The following is a 13,850-nucleotide window of genomic DNA, read 5'->3' as shown; positions in this document are numbered from 1 at the left end:
TCCACAGCATCACACACACAGCTCCGCAGCATCACACACACAGCTCCGCAGCATCACACACACAGCTCCGCAGCATCACACACACAGCTCCCCTCCATCATCCCAAGGAAGTCCTGGGGCAGAGCACTGCGATTGACGGGAGCCAGGGCACAAAGACACGGCGGAGCCTTGGGAGCGCCTTCAGCAGCCGAACCTTCCCATTAACCCCCCTTTCCCGGGGGCTTTGTTGTGTTCTCTCTGCCCCTTCCCTTTCCGAGCGGTGCCGGGGCCGTTCTGAGCCCGCATGGGCACAGCAACACCATCACCCCCCTCTGAACCCCACAGCTCCCCCCTGCAGCCAGCCTGTAGCCTCTGCTGCCAACCAGAAGTGATCATTCACTAGCCCCTGAGCTCTCAAAGCTCAGCAGATGCAGCTGCAAGGGAAGCACTGCCCCACACAAAACCAGCACAGAACAAAAGCCACAGCATCCCCAGGGTGGCAGCGAGAGCCACAGCATCCCCCTGCCCCCGAGCCAGCCGGGTAACACCAGCCTCTCCTTCCACCTGCGAGGTGAGACCCACAACCACACTATCACCCATCCCCTTTAGGCTCACGGCAAGCAACAACACTGCCAGTGAGTGGTGCAGAAGCAGAACAAGGCAAGCTAAGGATGCAAAAGGCATGCAAAATTCAGGGGGATTGAGTCTGTTTCAGGGGTATAAACCACTCAAACCAAATCAGAGAGAAAGCTCTGCAAACACTGGCAATAAATGCTCCAACCCAGCCCCACACTTGCTGTGTGGAAAGGCTCCATCTCCTCACAAAACACAGCCTTTTATTCCCATGGAAAATAAAGACATGTGGATATCCTACAAAGTTCAGGAAAGTCTCTGATTCGGTGCCAATCTGGGCATGGATTTGCCTGGAATTGCTCCTTTTCCTGCTGAGCTCTAATCCCCCACATGAAGCACGGGACAAAGAACCATCAGCACCACAAGCTCCATCCCAGACACGCTCAAAACCACGCAGGAGGCCGAGAAACACGTGGAGAATTCAAGCCCTTTGCTCTGAAACAGGGGGAAAGAGGCTGAGAAGCAACACAGCACCTGGGGAGGTGTCCTGATCCCAGGATGCAGTCATTCCAAAGCAGCTTCTGCGGCATCCGTTCACCTCATCCCGGCCACAGGCACCTGCTGCTGCTTGCGGATCTTGTTGAAGAGCTCCATGTACTGCACCATGGTGTCTGAGGGGCTGTAGATGCTGTCGTGCTTGGTGCCAAACACAGAAGGGAGGCCGGGAGCGTGGCTCCCCATGAAGCTCTGCATGAACTCCATGAGCAGGCTCCAGCAGTCGTTGGCTATCACGCATGGGCAGTACTCCACCTGGCAAGGGAAACCACAGCCCTGAGCCCCTTCCTTCTCCCCACCTCCCCAGAGAATGCTTTGCACAGAATCACCTAGGGATAGTTGGCATTTAACAAGGATGGACAAACAGACATGAACAGGACAGACTGGGATCACAGAATCAGGGAATGGTTTGGGTTGGAAGGGACCTGAAAGCTCCTCCAGCTCCAACCCCTGCCACTGGAGCAGCTGCTCCAAGCCCCTGTGTCCAACCTGCCCTTGAGCACTGCCAGGGATGGGGCAGCCACAGCTTCTCTGGGCACCCTGAGATACAACTCGGGGCAATCCCGACCTTGGGATTTAAGGACTTCAGTGGGTTTCTGAGTCTGGTCCCAAACCAGGAGTAGCTGCAAATGCCAATCCTGGAGAAACCCCTAAGAGCAGCTGCCAGACTGCCTGCAAATCCCATCCTGACCTCGACTTTCAGGTAAACCAACCCTGGCTCAACAGCAGCACTAATGCTGTGACATGGGGGTTCGGTGCAGCAGAGGAAGGAGTCATTCCCCTGTGCTCTCCCTGCTGGGCAGGGATGTGCAGGAGCAGCAGGATCATCACCTGTGGATTGGGTAAAGGGATTTGCATGTGTTTAGAAAAGCTGGTTTTGAAGGACTTGTCAGCACCTGATTCCCAGCTACCTTAAGGACTGTTGGGTACCAGTCCAGCGGGATGCCTGATCAACCTGAAGCGTGCTCCTAATGCTGCACATGGACACTTTAGGGAGCTTCTTATCCTGGTTTGGTTTGGTTATTGACAGTGGTGCAGAAGGCGCAGGGCATTTCCCACCTCACCAACGTGGCATTTCCCTGCCTGTAGCTGCGCTTCAGGCCCTTCACGTTCAGCTTCTCACCTCCACAGATATCCCCCGGGCACTGGGGCCCATGGTGACCGTGCCCACCTTCACCAGGAAGTCGCAGTACTGGTAGCGGGTGCCCCTGGTCTCTATCTTGTTGGCTTTGGCGTTCTGGAAGAAGCCTTTGAGCTTCACCATGAGGATGTCGAAGTTGGCATCGGCAATGAGGCAGGGGCCGCTCTCGAAGAGCGCAAAGCAGCTCAGGGGGTACTCGGAGTTGTGCATCACATACATCAGCTTCCCCGTCTGCCCTGCAAGCAAACCAGCGGGATCTGGGCTGGGAAACCACCACTGCTTTAGAGCAGCATCCGGTTTAACCTTGTCCTCCCTATGCCTTTCATCCCAGGCTGCCGCTCACACGCACGGTGTTAGCAGTGAACAGAGTGATTTGGGGCTGAAGACTGAAAGTTAAAGAGAGGGGAATAAACGGGGGGATAACACCGCAGCATCCCCGGAGGGTGCGCCGGCCCCGAGAGCCCAGCTCAGCAAAGGGAGGAGAACCCCGACGCCCATCACTGACCCTGCGTGCCGATGGTGGCTGCTGCCGTGTGGTAGGTCTCGCAGTCCACGCAGAAGGTTCCCTGCTTCTCGGCCCCCAGCACCTCCAGCTTCCGCGTCAGGAGCTCCACCGTCTGCTGCACACTCTTGCCCTCGGCCACCGGCACCTGCGACACGCTACAACCGGAGGGGGGGGGTGAGACCCGGCCGTGGGTCCCGGTCCCCCCCCGCTCCCTACCGGCTCCCCCCACCGGTACCAGGTCACCCCCATCCCGGCTGCCCGGAGCCGACGCCGGAAGGGGCCGAGCGGCGGCGGCGGAAGGGGCGGCCCCAGCCCCGCAGTCGCACACGTGAGGCTCCGGTCCCGGTTCCCCATGCCCAAGGTGCGGCGGACACGGGGCTCGGGCCCCGCTCCGGGGCTGCCGCTGCCGGAGCAGATCCTGCGGGAGGCGGCGCCGCGGCCGCGACGGGAGCGCGCACAGGACGGGGACGAGCCCGAGCCCGAGCCGGGGTACGTGGACGCGCGGCTGTCCCAGCGCATCCTGCGGCAGGCGCGGAGGCAGCAGCAGGAGCTGGAGGCCGAGCATGGCCCTGGTGTGCCCGAGCAGCGCAGCGCGGCCCCGAGCGCGGCCCCGGCTCTGTCCGCAGGCACCGGGTCGGACTCGGAGGACGATGCGGAGTGGCCGTGGTTGGAGGCGGCGGCGCGGGGGGCGGAGGTGGTGGTGGAGCCCGAGGACGAGGCGGCCGTGGAGCGGTTCATGAACAAGAACCCTCCGCTGAGGTGAGTGCGGGGCAGGGACAGGGGGTGCTGAGCACGGCCCCGAGGTGCTGAGCACGGCCCCGAGGTGCTGAGCACGGCCCCGACCAGCGCCGCCCTCCTTAGGCGGACGCTGGCGGATGTCATCCTGGACAAGATCACCGAGAAGCAGACGGAGGTGGACGCGGCTCTGTCCGAGGGCTCCGGCCGCCCCATGCCCCGCCTCGACCCCCGCGTCCTGGAGGTCTACAAGGGGGTGCGAGAGGTGAGCTCCGTCCCATCACTGTTGGTCACTGGGGTGTGATGCGGTACCGGGATGGGTTGTCCGCACTGGAGATGCTGTGGTATGGTTGTGGAACAGGTCCTGGGCTTGGTGTCCAAACGTCACGGCTTGGTCTTGTATCTGAGTCTTTTTAGGTGCTGTCCAAATACAGGAGTGGAAAACTCCCCAAGGCATTTAAAATCATTCCTGCCTTGTCCAACTGGGAGCAGATCCTCTACATCACGGAGCCGGAGGCATGGACAGCGGCTGCCATGTACCAGGCCACCAGGTGAGCTGGTCTCTGTGATGCTTTCCCTGTTTGTTTCCATAGCAGGAACCAGGTTTGCAGAACCTGGCTCCATCCTCACTCTGTGCTTTGCTTGTCCCAGGATATTCTCATCCAACCTGAAGGAGAGGATGGCCCAGCGCTTCTACAACCTGGTGCTGCTGCCGCGGGTCAGGGACGACATTGCAGAGTACAAGCGCCTCAATTTTCACCTCTACATGGCTCTGAAGAAGGCTCTGTTCAAGCCAGCAGCTTGGTTCAAAGGTACTTGGGTTCCCTGGGAGGTCGGTGGCAGGTTAGGAACTGTCTTGGCTCTGATCTGGGGCTTGTCTGGCAACCTGAGGTTCAGGGCTGGTGGGAGCTGCTCCTCCCTGGTTTCAGATGTGTCCCAGGGTGGGAGAAGGGCAGTATCACAGGGTTCCTCCTGCCATGGGGAAGGACAGGAGCTGCCTGACCCTTCCCTTCCACAGGGATCCTCATCCCGCTGTGCGAGTCGGGGACCTGCACGCTCCGGGAGGCCATCATCATCGGCAGCATCCTCACCAAGTGCTCCATCCCCGTCCTCCACTCCAGGTGAGGTGTTGGGTGGCAGAGCTTCTCCTTGGGGTCTCCCCTTTGGCATCTGGGGTCCAAGGCTCAGCATTCCCTTTGCCATCCCTGCCCCGCAGCGCAGCCATGCTGAAGCTCGCCGAGATGCCCTACAACGGTGCCAACAGCATCTTCCTGCGCCTGCTCATCGACAAGAAGTATGCGCTGCCCTTCCGAGTGGTGGATGCCCTCGTCTTCCACTTCCTGGCCTTCCGCACGGACCAGCGTGTCCTGCCCGTGCTCTGGCACCAGAGCTTCCTGGCCTTGGCCCAGCGCTACAAGGAGGACCTGTCCTCGGAGCAGAAGGAGGCTCTGCTCGAGCTGCTCAAGTTCCACAGTCACCCGCAGATCTCACCGGAGATCCGGAGGGAGCTGATGAACTCCAAGGCTCGGGATGTGGAGGATCAGCAGCTGGCAGCCATGGAGTGAGCAGGGACAGGGGGAGGAAAGCTGCAGCCTGAGCTGCTCCCGGGATGCTGCTGGTTCTCAGTGTGTGAGTGAAGCCGTGAGGAGTTGGCCGGGAGCATCCAGCCAGGATCCTGCTGCCCCCATAGGGCTGGACTGTGCCCTTTGTGCTGGGCAGAACCTGGTGCCATCAGCGCCAGGGAGGGTTTGGTTTGTTCCTGTGTTGGAAAATAAACCCGGAGCAGTGTCCATGGTTGCAGATCCATGGCTGCTTCCTGCGTGGTCCTCCCCTCTCCTCCCCTCTCCTCCCCTACCCCATCCTGTCCCCAGCAGGTGGCAAAGCAAAGCCACCAACCCCCGGTACTGCAGAGCTGCCACTTCAGTGCTGGTGCTGTCCCTAAATCAAGGAGAGAGAATGGGCTCCTGTGCCCTCTTCCCTGCCCAGGCTCTGGCTGTGGGTTATTCCCTCAGTGCTGCCCTGGGCAGCCCCTGCGTGGTTGGGGGGACGGGGCTGGGACCCCCAGACTGTTCCCAGAACCCAAACCCACTCATGAGGAGGAAAACCAAACCCTCCTCTTAGTGCCTGAGGGTTTCCTGAGGGATTGGTCTTTGATCCCCCGCATGCACGGCCCCATCACCAGCGCTGCACTTCCCATGGGGATCTACCACCAGTGACACTGCAGGGTTTATGCATGGCAAGTACCCCAAGACCAGCACAGGCTCCCACAGACACAACCCACACCGGGCTCTGTTGCTTCCTGTGGCTGCTCCCCAGTGCTGGCACCTTCTCCCATGGCAGCAGCAGCAGCAGCTCAGTGCAGGAAGTGACAGGGGCTGCTTGCACCCCGAGTGCCTGCTCCTCAGCTTCCTGAGCTTTATCTCCTTCACAGGAGCCTGCAGCTGATGAGCACGAGCGATAGCTCCAGGCTCGTGCTGTGCATCCAGTGACTTGTCACCATCCTGCACCTGCTGCTCCAGCGCTGATCTGTGGGTTTGGTTCCGCATCCTCCCACCAGCATCCCTGAGCTGCTCTAGGGCCTCATCAACCACAGTGCGATCCCCTTATACCCACCATGGCTGGAGCTGTTCCTGCTCCCTGCTCCATCCTGTGGCCCCAGGAAACATGGGGCTGGAGCCCACAGAGACCCCTCCCCACCCCCAACCCCACTGCCAGGGTCCCCCCATGGGGTGACCCAAGGCAGGGGCTCTATAAGGGAAGAGGAGGCCAAGCAGAGCTCCAGGTCGCAAAGGGAAACCCCTGAGGCTTCCACACTTGTTTAAAATACTTTATTGCAAATCCCAGACACTCCTCTGATGTTCCCAGCAGTGGGAATCTCACCGGTGAACACCAAACCCACTTGACTCTTAAATTAAAACTCATTTATATATATATATGTATAAAAAAGGGACATTTTCTCTGTGGACAGACAGGCTCCGGGCCCCCGCTCCCAGGAGTTGGTTCTCCTCATCCCAAGGAATGGCAGCCCATTTCCCACCTGGGAAAAGACTCTTTGTTTCTAGTGGCATCCAGAAAGGAAGAGTTCTACCTCCTTTTGCACATCCGCCAAGGGACATCGGCCACGGAGCAGCACCAACCAGCCTGCCTCTGGCTTCTCCTGGTCAATACAATTCCAGTCTTGAAGGCGTCTCTCTTAGGAAAGCAGCATTAGTTTTTGCTGGGTTTTCTTGTTTTCTAGGAACACTTTTATCCAAACTAACAGACAGGATCAACAATACACACAAAAAGCAGGAATCGCTTCTCAAGTGCGCAGCAAAGTCTCCACCTTCCCACTGGGATCCCTGTGGGATTTACTCAGCTCCCGGCCCCGAGGTGTGGAGATGCAGCTCAGACTATAGCAGCAAATGTAGTTCTTCAACCCTAGTCTGATCTAAGCTACCCAAACCACCAACCGGCCTCCAAGTGCTGCTCCCAGTGCGCAGGGAGCTCGGGAAGGGGATGAAGGGTGAAGGCACTCAAAGGGGAAGGAGAGGAGAGCAGCAAAGCCCTACAAGAGGGAACTCCAACTCTTCCCTCCCCATTCCCAGCAGTTAACAATAAATTAAGCAGCCTCAGCAGGTGCAAACCTCACCTGAGGCTGCTGCCCAAGGCCAGGGCTTTGCTCCTGCCATCTCCAAGCAAGACAAACCCCCCCCCAAACCCCAAACCTAACGGCAACAAGAAACAAGCCCCACGTTTTGCCCTCCAAGCTGAAGCAGCCATGCCACCCCCCCAGAGCCAGAGCCAGAGCCCTCTGGCATGAAGCAATGGGGACCAAGGGACACTGAGCCCCTGCTCCCTCCTCCAGGCCCTCAGTTCTCTCCCTCAAGCCATGCAGGGCTGTAGCCTGGGGAGGGACTTGAAGGCTACAAGGAGTCAGGTCAGGTATCCAGGGTCGGAGGCTCTCCATGATGGATGGCAAACACAGGGCTGGAATTCATCACAGTGAACCCCCCCCAGGGAGGTGGCAAACAGGAACATGAACTGAGAAACACTTTAACAACATCACTGTGGCTCCCGCTGCCCCTTCCCAACAATTCCTGGGCCCTGGCATCACCCAACAAGTCGCTTCACCCCAGCTACCTGCAGCACCGAGCATCCATCTCCGACAGATCCCGCGAGTGGAGCCCATCCTCAGCAGTGCAGGGGCAGGGATGCAGCGACCCTCGGGCATGCAGGGCCCGATGCAGCGGGGCTGGGCTCTGGGATGTGGTCACAGGTTGACATCCGTGACGTCCGTCGGTGTGCCGGTGGGATGGCTGCCCTGGTAGCCGGTGCTCTTGGAGCGCAGCTCCTGCGGGGTTTGGGATGCCTGCTTCAGGCTCTCGGCTAAGGCTGCCTCGATCTGCTCCTGACAGGCTTTCAGGCAGTCCTGTGGGAGAGGGAGCGACACGAGAGGCCTCAGTTCTCAGCCTTCCAAGTTGCTCTGGGCTTCAAATCTGCCCCATGGAGCATCTAAACACAAGAAGCCTTTCTCCAACAAGGGGCATCTCCAGGTTATCTGTGCTTTAAGCCCCGTGTGTTGGTTGCCTTCTCCCTGCTTGGACACATCCTTGAGGAACAGACATCGTGTCCATCAGAGCTTCCAAGAGGATTCGTGCTCATGCCTGATCTGCTCCATCCTGTGTACAACAGCCCCGTGCAGGGGGGTGTCAGCCTTTACAGGCACCCACCAGCCACAGCACCACGCACCTGGGTCCTTACTACAACAAACCAGTAGCCACGTAGCTTCCCATGAGGTTTTTACCCTCCTCTGTCCCTCTGTGACCAGCCCCCAGCACTGGGGACACCGCAGGCCAAAAGAGGAAGGTGGAGGGGGCTGCGGGCAGGGGATTTTATTACAAATCAATATATCATAATGAATAAGTAATATCATTAACTCACACACCCCCAAACCTGTTTTCTCCCCCCACAAGCTGTAATCAGAGGAGGAAACTCCTCCACTTGGATACCAGGAGCCATAGGAGCCAATGCAGCCCAGCTCCTGAGCCCACTGAGGGGCACAAGGGGACGTTTCACACCCCAGGGCTGGAGCTGGACACGGGCACCCGTTGGGGATCCTCACCCCCCCAAATCTCTTACCAGGAATCACCAGCGGTTCTTAGAAACTGACAGAGGATGTGGTGAGTGAAAATAGCAACAGCCTCCTCCCTGCCCCACTTCCCGGCACCCCCGGCCCGGGCCAGAGCACACAAACACAGCCTGCTTTGGGTGGGAAGGGACCTGAATGCTCCTGCAGCTCCAACCCCTTCCACTGGAGCAGCTGCTCCAAGCCCCTGTGTCCAGCCTGGCCTTGGTCACTGCCAGGGATGGGGCAGCCCCTTGGCTGTGCACAGCCAGGCTGCATGGGCCCTCTCCAGTGAGCAGGGAGGGAAGCAGAGATGCTGCCGGGCTCCATTCCAGCTCCCACCTTGGTGCCTTCCCTGCTTCCCACCTGTCCGTGCCCCAGCCCCTGCCCCATTCACCACAACAGCAGCTTGGGAGCAGCCGGTGGCTCCGCTTCCCTCTTTGAAGGGCTCCGGCAAACAAAACAGCTTAAAGCTGCACACAGGGATCAGGATCCCTCCCTGCATGGACAAAGCCTCAGCGCAGCCACCGGCACCTTCCAGCTCCTGGCGCTGGTGTCAGGGGACGGAAACCGACCCCACACCCGGCTGCTGCCTTCGGGCTGGGGCAGGATCGATCCAAAGGGGCCCCTGGCAGGACAAAGGCTCTGGATCACATCCTGCAGCGGGAGTGAGCTGGAAACGGGGAGCCCGGCGGGGTCCCCCTGCCCCATCCAAAGGGCAGCGGAAGGGATGGCTCCCACCACCCCAATATCCCCAGCAAAGCCCCTGCATCCTGACCCCCTGCTGTGCTCCTGACCCCCTTCCCATGGGAGCCTGGGCACCTGCAACCAGACACCGGTGGAGGTGAGCAGATGCTGAGCCCAGCTTCTCCCTCTGCCCCATCCCACCTCGTCAACCTGATCCCACCAACACCTGCCTGTGTGGGGAACAGACCTTTCCCTTTGTGCTGCTTTTCAAAGGCTCTGTGCTTGCCACAGCACTGAGGGTGATGGCTGCATTTAGAGATGCTCACTCAGCTCTGGGCACTCCTCTACCTAAGATCAGCTTCATTAGGAAGAGCCAGACTTCATAGAAGCAGAGATCAACCAGGTTGGAAAAGACCTCTAAGTCCAACCCTTCCCCAGCAGTGCCAAGGCCACCCCTAACCCATGGCACTGAGGCCTCGTCTCCATGGGGTGTGAACCCTTGCAGGGCCGGAGCCTGCAGCCCTGCCCTGGGCAGCCTGTTCCAATGCCTGAGCACCGTGTGGGGCAGGAATTGTTCCTCAGCTCCATCTAAACCTGCCCTGGTGCAGCTTGAGGCTGTTTCCTCTTGTCCCATCCCTTAAGAGGAGCAGGCAGCAGCAGGAGGGTTTCCTTGGGCACTCACCACCTCGGTGCCGGTGATGCTGGCCAGGAGCTCAGTCATGGCCTCGCTGCTGAAGTCGCTCACAGAGACCGTGAGGCCGTGGATGGCGGCTCCAATGCTGCCCGTGGCGATCATGGATGGGGGGTACATGGCAAAAGTGTAGTCTAGAGCCAGGACAGGGACACAGGGGTGGGAGGAAGCAGCAGTTAGTAAGGATGCACATGGTCCTGCAGCTTCCCTGGCAAACCGGAGGGACCAGAGGAAGGTGCCTCTCCTGTTTAGCAGAGAAACCACAGGAGCACAGAATGCTTTGGGTTGGAAGGGACATCCAAGCTCCCTGCCCGCAGCACCCCAGGGTGACTCCAGCAGGAGCAGCACCCACCTGTAGCACACAGGGCGACGAAGGTCTGTGCGTGTTTCTTCACCAGCTCCATCTTGTCCTTTGGCAGTGGGATGTGATAGAGGATGTAAGCCAGGAAATCATTGGCGATCACTGAGACCAGGTCCCACTTTAGCTTCTCCAGGACCAGAATCTCCCAATCCTGCAGGATCAGAGGGACAACATGTTATACAGTGGGGCTGGAGCAGGCTCAGTGGGTTCAAGGACAGATAGGACCAGGGCTTGGGGAAGGGACAGTAGAGCAGTGCAATCCAGGAGACAGGGAAGAGGGAACATCCCTGCTCTGCACCTACAGCACACACCCAGCCTTGAGCTGTTGCAAAGCCAGGAGTAAAGATCAGCAGAGGAAGAAATAGATCTAGCTTCTGCTTCCCAAGGAGCAGTGGGATTAGTCTTCAACATTCCTCTGCTTTGCCCACAGAGGAGAAACCAGAGCAAGGAGCAGTAGGCACCATTCCCATATTCCTTCATCACTCCCAGTTAGGTGCTGCCATTGTCTCTGTTCATGTTGTGATGCTCTCTCTAAGCATGTGAGCATTTCTGCAGTATCCTTCCTGAGCATTGTGCAAGCTGGGAAGAGATGATGGGAAAGCCGAGTGCCCCCATGGATTTCAGCTGCTCCTCTCATCTCTTCCAGTGCTGGGCATTAGACCCAACACCAAGCACTTGGCAGCAGCATCCCCCAGCAAGTCCTGGTGGTACCACAGTGGTACCAGAGCACCCACCCAGCAAGTACAACCCCACGATTAGAGCCTTAACACCAGATCTGGGTGCCAGCATTCAGCTGCCTGCTCTGCCATCAATGCCAAGGTCTATGTGGCTCAGACACCCCATGTGCCCCCCTTGCCAGCAGGGACAGTGGCCCTACAGGAGCTGCAGCTCTGGGAGGCCAGAGCTGAACTGGGATTTGTATCAGGTGTCTCCATTTCAATCTCTGGTCCCCCCCAGCAGAGCAGCTATTCTTCCCCCAGCAGTTTAGGGTTACAAGGGCAGTGCTGCTCACCAGATGGGGTTGAAGAAGTGAGATTTTCCTAAGGGCACAACTTCACTTTCTCCCTTTTATTTCTTCAACCCACGTTTCCCCTTTACACAACAGCAGCCTTTGGAGTTGCTCAAACTGCAGCATTGCTCAACCTCCTCAACCCCCTGCGAGGCCAAACGTGCCGGGTGCCATTGCCCTCCCTGCACTTTTCCCACCAGGACACATCCCACATGGATGCCAGCCTGCCAGGCCCAATCCACAGGATAAAACCAAGAGGAAACCTGGTGATGAGCTCCAGAACCTGAGGATCCCAGCACAGTTCACGGAGTGCCTGGGGAGGACACCCCAGGGGTGAAACTGCAGGAACACAGCAAGGAAAGAGCCCCTGGAGATGGAGAGCTCCATGTGCTGTCCCTGTCACTCCTCTGGAACCCACCAACGGCAAGGAAAGGTGGCTGCTGGCTCCTGCATCAGCCCAGCTTCCTGGGAAGGGGCCCAGGACACTGCTGACACCTTCAGCATCACTGCCCAAGGGTGAGAGGTGGAGGCAGCTCCACAGAGGACAAAGGAGGACTTGGAGATGGCTGCTCCCAAAGCAATCCCAAAGGGGATCACCACACCCCAGAGGAGAGCCTCTGAGCAGAGGCAGCACCAGCCCAGCACCATCTGGGCTCTTGTTCTTTAGGCCCATCCTCCCAGAGCATGTGGTACCCACACTGGTGTGGCAGAGCCTTTGGGCTGCTGGGACACATTCTGCCCTAAGGAGAAGATCCAGGGTGCAGAGCAGCTCGGCCACGAGGAGCTCAGGGAAGCCTCCTCTCTTCTGCCAATCCACCCTGCTCCTCTCCTGCTATCCCTGGGCACTTCCCACTTTCCCAGCAGTGTGTCCTTATCCCTGAATCCCTTCATCTGTGGGAGCAGCAGAAGGAAAGCTGCAGGAGACAGGTCTGCGCCTGCAAACATCCTCTTCCTGGCATTCTGTTTTGCATTAAGTGAATCAGGCTCTGCCCAGCTAATGGGAGAGAAGAGGAAAAGTGGGAAGTGTCCCTTTGTTTCTGTGGCCTGCAGAGCCCATCCTCCTCATGGAAGGGCTGCAGGCTGCTCACTGAGCATCCCAGAGCTGGGAATGCACCAGTTCCCTGGGCCTGGCCAGCATCTCCAAGCTGGAACTGCCCAGCAGCCACGCTTCCCTCTGTGGGCTCGCTGCCCTGAGCCTCCTGGCTGCATCCCACAAGACACACAGATGAGGAGGAAAGCAGTGACCCTTCCCAGGGGGATCTGGGAGCACTGCCCTGCTGCAGTCAGCCTCAAGCCCTGCTTGCTGCTGCAGCCTCTTGCTGACAGGCTCAAGTCTCAAGCAGAGACTGGATTACCCCATTTAGAGCTCTGCAAACCCAGCCTGGGCTGGGAGAGCCCCAGTGGCCTCTCCTCATGCAGTGACAGGCACTGTGTTCACCCCTCTGCCTACAGGGAGCTCTCTGGTGAAGCCCAGTGCCTGCAGGAGCAAAGGAAGCTGTGCTCGAGTGCGTCACCCCAGTTGATAAGGTGCCACCTCACGTGAGCACAGGCTCCATGAGACACTGCCTGATGCACTCTCCAAAGAGGCTGGAAGATGCTGCTGGTGCTCTTTGGCACCCACCGAGGCAGAGCTGAGACACAGCTACAGAACTGAGCAGCCATGCAAGTCCATTTGCAAGCATTTAACAAACGTTTGCTTCCAGTGTTTGAGTCTGAGAAGGTGCCAACATCAGGTGCAGGAGCAGCCACATCCATCCAAGCAGAAGGTAAAGCAGTGAAACATCAGTGTGATGGGAAGTGCTGCATCACAAGTGAACATCCCTTCCCACTCAGCTCTTGGCTCCTTCACTCCTGCTGTCCCTGCTGCTCCCTTCATTACCTACCCAGTGGCTGGATCCTGATGTCTTTGCCAGGCAATTCCTGGCAGTTTGCAAACAGGCCCTTAGGTGCAGGATTTCAGCAGCAAGCCAATGTACTAGGAGCAAACCAGGGATGAAGGTGACCTACAGCTGCTCTCCCAACCTCACAGCAGCTCAACAGCCTCTTGCAGAGGCCAGAAAAGCCCTTATACGAAACGAGAGGTGGGTTAGATAACACCCTCGACGGAAATCCAACTTCCTCCAACTGGACACGTCCCTTCTTGCATCATTTCCTTCTCCCTAGAATAACTTCACCAAGATTTTGGTTCAGATGTGGCCCTTCTAAAGCGCTGAGCTGGTGTCAAGCATCCCGGCAAGGGGAGGAGGAAGCAAACCACTGGGAATGGGAGGCAGCTTCCTCTGCAAGGCCGGGAGGATGCGCTGGAAGCCGGAATGGCAGCGATCCATAAGAGGCCAGGACGCACCATTGTCCAGACCTTGATGAAGAAGCTCCCTTCCCCTCCCCACCCTTTCCCACTACAAGACTGTGAAAGAGAAGTGACATTAGCACAGAGGAGGAAAAGAGCAGCTCACCCGGGTTTTGTAATCGGGGTATTAACTCTTGTCAGGTCCCAAAGCAAAGACAAA

At 58.4% G+C, this 13,850-nt stretch overlaps 3 protein-coding genes across 6 annotated transcripts in view; 1 reads left to right on the top strand and 2 right to left on the bottom strand.

The window, feature by feature from the left end:
- Positions 1-795: 795 nt before the first annotated feature.
- Positions 796-3,126, bottom strand: MED20 (mediator complex subunit 20). 2 transcript variants are annotated; one of them, XM_034069924.1, is made up of 4 exons: positions 2,989-3,126; positions 2,754-2,908; positions 2,231-2,484; positions 796-1,362 (listed from the first exon to the last, which is right to left on the bottom strand). In XM_034069924.1, the coding sequence occupies exons 1-4, from the start codon at positions 3,105-3,107 to the stop codon at positions 1,147-1,149; spliced, it is 744 nt and encodes a 247-aa protein (XP_033925815.1). In that variant the 5' UTR covers positions 3,108-3,126; the 3' UTR covers positions 796-1,146. The 2 variants fall into 2 exon arrangements, with proteins under 2 accessions (XP_033925815.1, XP_030899364.1); XM_031043504.2 differs by lacking the exon at positions 2,989-3,126 and having other exon boundaries at positions 2,231-2,479; positions 2,754-2,876.
- On the top strand, positions 3,046-5,288 carry BYSL (bystin like). The gene is made up of 6 exons (XM_005142849.4): positions 3,046-3,512; positions 3,615-3,753; positions 3,906-4,039; positions 4,140-4,300; positions 4,507-4,609; positions 4,705-5,288. The coding sequence occupies exons 1-6, from the start codon at positions 3,106-3,108 to the stop codon at positions 5,051-5,053; spliced, it is 1,293 nt and encodes a 430-aa protein (XP_005142906.4). The 5' UTR covers positions 3,046-3,105; the 3' UTR covers positions 5,054-5,288.
- Positions 5,289-6,298: 1,010 nt separating this feature from the next.
- Positions 6,299-13,850, bottom strand: part of CCND3 (cyclin D3) — a 33,944-nt gene continuing 26,392 nt past the window's right edge. For 2 of the 3 annotated variants that reach the window (XM_034069774.1, XM_034069772.1), the window contains exons 3-5: positions 10,326-10,485; positions 9,965-10,107; positions 6,299-7,899 (exon numbers count right to left, since the gene is read on the bottom strand). In XM_034069774.1, coding sequence (XP_033925665.1) covers positions 7,741-7,899; positions 9,965-10,107; positions 10,326-10,485 — 462 coding nt within the window. In that variant the 3' untranslated portion in view covers positions 6,299-7,740. The remainder of the gene's footprint in view (positions 7,900-9,964; positions 10,108-10,325; positions 10,486-13,850) is intronic. The other variant, XM_034069773.1, reaches the window with a different exon arrangement.

Source organism: Melopsittacus undulatus, chromosome 16 (genome assembly GCF_012275295.1).
Source record: "Melopsittacus undulatus isolate bMelUnd1 chromosome 16, bMelUnd1.mat.Z, whole genome shotgun sequence".
Classification (NCBI taxonomy): Eukaryota; Metazoa; Chordata; class Aves; order Psittaciformes; family Psittaculidae; genus Melopsittacus; species Melopsittacus undulatus.
The sequence above is the reverse complement of the archived record's forward strand: the minus strand, read 5'-3'. Positions and strand labels throughout refer to the sequence as shown.